Source organism: Panthera pardus, unplaced genomic scaffold, assembly GCF_024362965.1.
Source record: "Panthera pardus isolate Hobbes unplaced genomic scaffold, ASM2436296v1 HiC_scaffold_11, whole genome shotgun sequence".
NCBI classification, from domain to species: Eukaryota; Metazoa; Chordata; class Mammalia; order Carnivora; family Felidae; genus Panthera; species Panthera pardus.
In genome coordinates, this window is record NW_026526666.1 from 92,650,903 (window position 1) to 92,658,800 (window position 7,898).

General features: G+C 60.1%; 1 protein-coding gene across 3 annotated transcripts in view; it reads left to right on the top strand.

Moving 5' to 3' along the window:
* Positions 1–4,449, top strand: part of CAPZB (capping actin protein of muscle Z-line subunit beta) — a 135,616-nt gene extending 131,167 nt beyond the window's left edge. For 2 of the 3 annotated variants that reach the window (XM_019461579.2, XM_019461581.2), the window contains exons 9-10: positions 779–891; positions 3,612–4,449. In XM_019461579.2, the coding sequence (XP_019317124.1) occupies positions 779–881 (103 nt within the window). In that variant the 3' untranslated portion in view covers positions 882–891; positions 3,612–4,449. The remainder of the gene's footprint in view (positions 1–778; positions 892–3,611) is intronic. The other variant, XM_019461582.2, reaches the window with a different exon arrangement.
* The last annotated feature ends 3,449 nt before the right edge of the window (positions 4,450–7,898 follow it).

Consider the following 7,898-nt stretch of genomic DNA (forward strand, 5'->3'; position numbering starts at 1 on the left):
GCCCACTGGGGGGCAGGTGGGGCGGCTGTGGAGTGAGCACTGGCCTTGAAATCAGAGAGCTGAGAGCCCGTGTAAGTGCTGCCCACCCGAGCTGTGTGACCTTTGGCCGGTGGCTCCTCTACTTGGCCCTCGTCCCGTCAGGGAGGCAGGCCTGCCGCAGGGGTCAGATGCGATGGAGCCCGCCTGGCCACCGTGTGAGGCCCGGGTCTGGTGCCCTGCCCTCAGCCTCCAGCCCTCTGATCCCCGCTCCATGTGTGAGTCTCTCCTTTGGGGCCAAATCAGAGCCAGGAAGCCGCTCCAGGGGCCACGCTGACTTGTGAATTCACCCAGGAGACAGATTTCTAGTCTCCTCCTCCAACAGTTTAAAGTAGCGAGGCGCCCCCACCGGGTCTCCATCTTCCCATCTGCCACCCGCCTCTGGGGAACACGATCTGGCCCCCGGTGGGTCGTACTCCCCGACTCCGGCAACACTGCTGTCCCCTGGTCACCCCGGGGCCAGAGCGTCATCCTCAGCAGACACACTCCCCTCCCCGCCCAGCCTGGCCAGCGGCAGGAGAACGAGGAGAGGGACCCAGAGAGCCTGCGGGCGGGTGGTCGAGACCGCCCCCAGCATCGAGCTCTGCGGCCACCCCTTCGGGCCGGAGTGCGGGGGCCGGGACGACACTGCCCTGTCTTCGACCTCGGGGGTCCCTGCGTGCCCGGCGCGCGCCTGCCCGGTACTCCCAGGTGTGTGCCGCCCTCGCCTCCCACCGCGCTCATCTGTGACCACTCTCTGTAGATCTGTTGACGTAATCCCCGACCACCCCAAGTTTCAGCAGCTGCAGAGGGAGCTTTCCCAAGTGCTGACCCAGCGCCAGATCCACATCCAGCCTGATAACTAAGCCGACGCAGGTACCCTGCCTGAGAGGCGTGCGCACCCTCCCCACTAAACAGGACTCACCAGCCCGCCACCACCCCCAGGACCAGCTGTCGCTGCCCGCGGTCCTTTAAACACCACTAACCCCCGTGTCGGCTCACGGCTGTGAGCGGCCACGTTAACGTGTAGACTCGGCCCTATGTAACATGGACCCGTATCACGCGTGTGCTGTGTGTGTCTCGCACGCCGGGCAGGGCTGGGTGTGGGGCAGAGAGGGGGTTTGGCCCTGGAAGAAGCCCCCGTCTGGGGATGAACTCTGCCTCTCCAGCGGAAGCCGCTTGTCTGCACCGCTCTCGTGGGCCACGGGGCGGGGGTCTGTGCACTGCCTTCCGCTCGGCCACTCGGGGCGGCCCGAGCCCGCTGCGTGTGCTGTTATGTGCGGCCAGGGCCTCGGACTTTCCCGCCAAGCGTCGCAGAGGCCAAGTGAGCCTCCTCAGTGGGAAAGTGACTGTTCGGGGCTGTGAGTTGAGAGGGCTGTGTCGCCCCAAACCTGAGGATAGAGCCCGGAGCGGAGGCCGAAACCCCCCTGGCCAGGCTTGGTGCGCCCCCAGACCGGTGGCTGCTGGAGCTTCTGCCCCTAACGAGCTGCGGCCTTCCTCTTAAACGCCTTGTGCTGACGGCAAGGAAATGGCCTTGCTTGTGGACCATAACCGAGAACCAGAGCTTGAGCTTGTGGCAGATACAGGTGTATGGAAGCAGTCGGTGTCCCGGGAGAGGAGGGAAGCGTGGGGCAGGGCCGCAGGGCCCGGGGACTGGCCACCGGGAACCCGACCCAGCAGAGGTTCGGCGGGATGGCCGGGCCGGGCCGTTTGTGTTACCAGGCGGCGCTGCTGGTCGGTCTGGGCTCCGTGCCACCGTCAGGCCTCACGCTGGGACCGCCCCGCTCCCATCCCGAGAGAGCCTCCTTTTTACGGTGGGCCACCGTTGTGCGGTTTTCTTGGCAGCCCCTAGAATCTGCCAGATCCCTGTCCGTGGTCAGTCCCGTGGCCACCCGCTGGAGGCTTTCCGGCATGGAAACCCTCTGCAGCAGCGGGCAGCCTGGCGCTCTGTCCGTCCCACGTCCCTCTGTCCGTGCCGAGTTAGCACTTGCTCCGGGCATGAGTTTGACGTTGCTTGGCACTGACCCTCCCAAGCTGTGTTCCCGTGTCCTGCTCCTTAGGGCCTCCGGCCATTCCGCGCCCAGTGTCTTGTCTCTGACCTCTCACTCTGGTTCTAACTCGGGGACTCTCCGCTTCGTTGGGGGGTGGGGGTGAGGCCTGGTGCGCTCAGCCCGTCCTTCCCAGAAGAGCCAGCACCCTCGCAGGCCAAGGAGCCGTGTGAGCCGCCGCCACTTCCTGCCGGGAGCTTTTCCAGAAGCACGTGGCGGACTGACTAAGAATTGGAGCCAAGGCCACCACGGCTGGTGTCTGACCCTTTCTTGGGCCACCGCAGAGCCAGGACAGTCCAGGGCAAATATTTGTTTAGAGACGCTCAGCCAGACGTGTCGGCATTTCGTGAGAGCGTTTTATTGTCTTCCGTGTCACCCGTGTACCATTTGGAGGCCGCGTCCCACGATTTTTCGGGGCTTCGGTAGCCAGAACTCAACTGGGGATGCTCTCGTTTCTCCTGGGTCCTGCTTCATTTTACTTTTGGAATCTGGGGATTTTTTGACTCCTCCTTCCCATCCTCTCTCACGGCTGATGCACACGGAGCTTGAGACGCCCGTGGGCGTGGCGTCCACCGCCTTCCTGCCGGGCAGCCGTCACTCCTTTCTTTCCACTGCTCTGAAACGGTTGGAAAGTTTACACAGTTTAAGAAGTCCTTGGCCGGTCGACACGTTGAGTCCGTTTGACAGAGTGACCGTTCAGGCCGTTGGCAGGGGGCGTTTCCCTGAGCCTCAGTTTCCTCTTCTGTGCCTGGGAACCCCGGTGGGACTCCTCCGGGATGCCGTGAGAGGGAAGCGAGAGGTGTGTGGGAAGCACTTCGTAAACCGCACAGCCTCTGCGAGGGTCAGTGGCTGTTCGCTTTGGCGAATGAGGAGCGTTAACGCCGGCGCGTGGGGCACTCACGTCAGCATGTGTCCACAGATCAGGATTTGCCAGCAGGGACCCGGGGCCTCTTAGCTCAGTCCCGTCCTGCCTCCTGACGTCCAGGCCGAGGGATTTTCTCGGCCACGCTCACCGCTGACGGCTGAGAGCACCTGCCCTTCCGGCGCCACCCTGGACGTGAACCCGTTCTGCTCAGATGGCCAGGGCTTTTAAACGTTCGCTGAGTGGGGTTCCTCTGCACCCTGCACTTGGGGGGCGGGCAGCGGGCTGCCTTTGCTCGGCAAGGGTGCAGTGAAGGGGCAGCTGATAGCAGGGTCCCTGCGACCCAGAGTCCGTGCCCCTCTGCACACCCCCCCCCCCCCCCCCGCCCCGGCCGAGTCCGCAGCTGGTCAGAAGCACAGAGGGTCTTTGCTGCCTTGTGCATAGAAGCCCAGAAGCCACCTTCTGGTTCAGGCCGACCTCGGGCCCTGAAGTGGATTGGGGTTCTGGTGGCTCCGGCCGGGCCCCCCAGCCTGGCGCAGAGGTGGGTGCCCGTCCAGGCGGGCCGCGCGCTTCCCCTGCAAAGGAAGCCCGCCTGGCAAAGGGCCAAGGGCTCGGGCCTCGGGCGCCGTGCTCGAGGCGGCCCCCTGCCCGTCACACGGGCTGATCAACTCTCTTCCCTCCGGCAGGTCTGTGCAGACTTTCGCAGACAAATCAAAGCAAGAAGCTCTTAAGAACGACCTGGTGGAGGCCTTGAAGAGAAAGCAGCAGTGTTAAAGCCCTGCTCCACGCTAACTGGACACGCCATGCGCTCGTTAGACCCCTTTCTTAGAAAACTCGTCTTCTGCTCCCCTCCCTCGCCCCTCGCCTCCCCCCCCCAGGTCACGGAACAACGGCATCACCATCTCTCCCTGAGAATAAAGCCCAGTAAACACCCTCCTGTCTCTGAGGCCTCCTTCCCACCACGTTTTGCCATCAAAACTCTCCGTATTTCCACAGAGACCGTGTGTTTTTTGTTTGCCCCGGCCCCCTGTCTGCCTCCCTCCCCCCATTTATAGGCATAAAATACAGTCTGTCTGCCTCCCCTTCCCTCCCACCTTTTTGTTACATCGGTGTAAAAAATGTAAAACAAAAAATTTTATGAACTAACTGTGGTGTGTGAAAGAGAGAAGAAAAACTGGAAATCTGAGTCCACGTGTGTTTGGGAGTTGCTTGGGGTTGGGGCTTGGGGGGACAGGGGACAGCTCTGGGAGAAAGCGGGTGGCCCTCGGCGATGTCCTGCACAGACTGGCCCCTGTCCCACGAGACCACGTGGCAGGGGTGCGGGGGTGGGGCCTGCTGATGGGCTGCTCTGGCCAGGTGCTTTTCTGTCAATTTTTATGGAATGCAAAAGGAGTTTTTGTTTTATTTTGTTTTTTTGTAAAGCTTAAAAAAAAAATCTACATCTTATACTTGAGCTTCCATACTTAAAAAAAAAAAAAAAAAAAGAACAAAAAAAATGAATAAAAAGAAACTGGGACGCAGTCAGCACTGGCCTCGTGTTCTTTCTCGCCGGCCTCGCTTTCCAGGCACGTGTGGCCTTGGCCGTGAGGGCTGGCCCCCACCGGGGTGGCGAGTCGGACAGAAGACGGGTGGGAGCCGCGCGGTGGGCGAGAAGGGGGGATCCTTGCGGAGCCCGGAGCTGCTGCTTGGCTCCCCGGCCCCACCCGCCCCGGAAGAGGGGGGCCCCCACCTCGTCATTCTGTCATTCTGGGTGCGGCCTCCCTACGCCGTCCCCTCTGCTCCTCCCCCTTTCATCTCCGCAAATACCCACCGTAAGCGGGACGCTTCACAACCCTTCCGGACGGACCCTGCTGTCCCAGCTGACACCAGGCGGCCACATGGCCGGTCAGCAGGGCCCACACCCTGGCTCCCGGGTGAAGCCTGCACCTGTTCAGTGGCCCCGGGGAAGGGTGGTGGCCTCGAGAGAGAGCGAGAGCTCAGATGGGCAAGCAGGGCTGTGTCTCCGGGGTCCCTTCACGCCCTCGCTGTGACCTTGACAAGTCAGTCTCTCGCTGTCCTCCTGGGGCCCCGGATTCCAAGACTCCGAACCGTCTCCTTCGTTCTCCTCATGGACTAAGCAGCCACCGTATGGACCCCTCTGCCGCCACGGGGGAAGCAGGCAGTGTGGACTGGGCCTCGGCCCCTCTTCTCTTTGGTGCCATCCCCTCCGTGCAGCCTGGGTGCCCTGCAGTCACGGGGGGCCGCCACCCCCACCTGCACGACCCATGCCGAGCCAGGTGAGAAGTTCTCCCTCGAGAGACTCTGATAGCAAAGAGTCAGGACGGCGTCATCCCCACCGGGAAGGGGTCCTGCCCCTGAGGCTCTGGAGCCGGCTTGGCCTCGGTCTTTGGAGATGCCGCCGGCTCGCCTTTCCCTTCCCTCCTGTGAGCTCCCCGCAGCCTGCCTCCAGCGTCTCGTGTTGCTCCCGGAACCCGGCAGACCCCGAGGAGGCCGGAGGAAATGCCCCCCGGGGGAGGGCACTGCCACCGAACCCCCACCACAGGCCCGAGGGGCCACCGTCTACTCCCGCTTAACGGTAAGCAGGGGGCCGGGGCGCGCGCCCCCGCCTGCCCGTTTTGGAGGATCTTTTTCTCCTGTTCTCTCAGTGATGAAGCCTCTAAAGAAAAATCTGCAAAATTTTTAATTATTTTTTTTAAGTTTTTCCTTTTTTTTTTTTTAAAGTCTATTTATTTTGAGTGAGAGTGCACGCACGAGCGAGCAGGGGGACGGACTCACGGGACTCGAGCTCACGAAGCGTGAAATCATGACCTGAGCCGAAATCAAGAATTCGATGCTTACCCCACTGAGCCACCCGGGTGCCCTGGGGCTTTCGACTTTAAAAGCTCAACTAATGCTTCCTAGAATGAATAGACTATCATACTCGTATAGGTCTTTGACCGGCCTAGTGAATGCAATCCTTCAGTTCCTGGTGAATATTAGGCATTTGGGTTACCTTGTAATGGTTACAAATGAGGAGAAATGTTGCAAGATGTAATGTATTCTCATACCCATAACTTCCCAGATTTAGTAATAGCTAATTTGGTCTTTTTTCAAGCAGTTTTATTGAGATAGAACTCACACACCATACACTTCCCCCATGTCGAGTGCACAAATTCAGTAGTTCTGTGATCGGCGGTTACGTGCCTGTCTCCTTCACCAGACTGAGGGCTTCTTGAGGGACAGTGTTTAAGGCATTCACTTCACTCATTCATTCATGGAAACATTTACTGAGCACCTACTGTGGAAGGGGGACACGATGGTGGGATACACAGTCTGCCCATACTGTGGTGGGGGTGGGCAAGTGTTTTGGTTTTTTTTAATGTTTATTTTTGATAAGAGAGACAGAGCATGAGCGGGGGAGGGGCAGAGCGGGAGGGAGACCCAGAATCTGAAGCAGGCTCCAGGCTCCGAGCTGTCAGCACGGGCTCGAACTCACGAACTGCAAGATCATGACCTGAGCCGAAGTCGGACGCTTAGTTAACCGACTGAGCCCCCCGGGCGCCCTGGGAAGTGATTATTAATAAAAATAACCTTTATGGAGCACCTACGTGTGCTGGGCACAGAGATCCCAGTGGGTGACTGTGTCCTCAGGGCTGTCACAGGGCTGGGGGACTGAGTTTTCGGGTGCATTGAGTTAACCCACAGCAGAAGGCAATCAATCCCCACTTTCTTCAACCTGATCAGGTATAGCGCATGCGTATGGAACAGTTAAGCCTCAGCACCTGGCTGGCTGTGCAGGGCTGAGCTGTGCGTTCCTCCCCTTTCTCAGCTTTGGGGACTGAAGGCCATACCTAAGCTATGGCTTAAAACATCCCAGGTTTGTGGCGCCTGGGTGCCAACTCTTGATCTCAGCTCTGGTCTTAATCTCGGGGTCATGAGTTCAAGCCCCGAGTAGGACTCCACACTGGACGTGAAGCCTACTTTAAAAAAAAAAGAAAAATCCCAGTTTCCCTAAATGACCAAGGGGAACCCCGGGCTGGGAGGACCTGGGGCCTCATGCTGAGGACAGGCATGCTGGGCCCTTCCTTCTGCTTTGTTGGAGATTGCCACCTGCCTGCCAGGCAGCTTCCTGCCCCCCAGGGCTTGGGGGGACACCGAGGCCAGGCACTGTGGCAAGGCATTTGCATACACAGCATCTCCTTCAATAGTTAAAATATGAACCGCCCGGGCCGGGCTCTTTGGGGGTGACCGGCCCAGCCTCCTGCCCCCATGAGTGTCCAGATGGAGAATCCCTCCCAGACAACTGATGTGTGGGACGCCGCTTTCTTGGCCGAGCCTGGGCCCGAAACCTAAAGGCAGAACTCGGCTGAATCAGGCGGGAGGAAGGGTCCAAAGTGGGAGAGCTCACCCCTTCAGTCCACACCTAGAGGTGAGGGCCCCACCACCCCCTGCCTGCAACAAGGCACAGAGGTGTGTGCCCAGTGGAGAAGTCCACCTGAGCCCCCGCCCCCCCCCCCCCCGGGACCCCACCCACCTGCACGCACGGCTGCCAGCGTGGCGGAACTAATGGGTCCATCAGACTGGCCCCTGTGCTTTCCGGGAGGAGCCTGGGGAGGCCCTGGGCATCGGAGAAGCTCATCATTTACCCACCAGGCGCTTACACATGCCAGGCGCTGGGGCATGAGCCTACAAGCCCATCTCTCTTAACCACCACAGCTACGTCCTCCATCAGACAGGGCAGGGCACTCCCCTGGGCACATCCATCAGGCCGGGGCTTCCTGAAGAGGAAGCAACCATAGCAACCACAGCTGGGCAGTGCTGGAAAGCAAAAGCTAGCACCCCAAAGACTCGGTGCTTCCCACGAGGAAGAAATTACGTCACCCTCACAAGGGCTTGGAGGTAGGGCTGTGAGGTTTCATCTCTTAGCCCTCCAGCTCTAACTCAGGCCCACACTTGGGACTCATACTGCCATTCCGAATGGCATACCGAATACC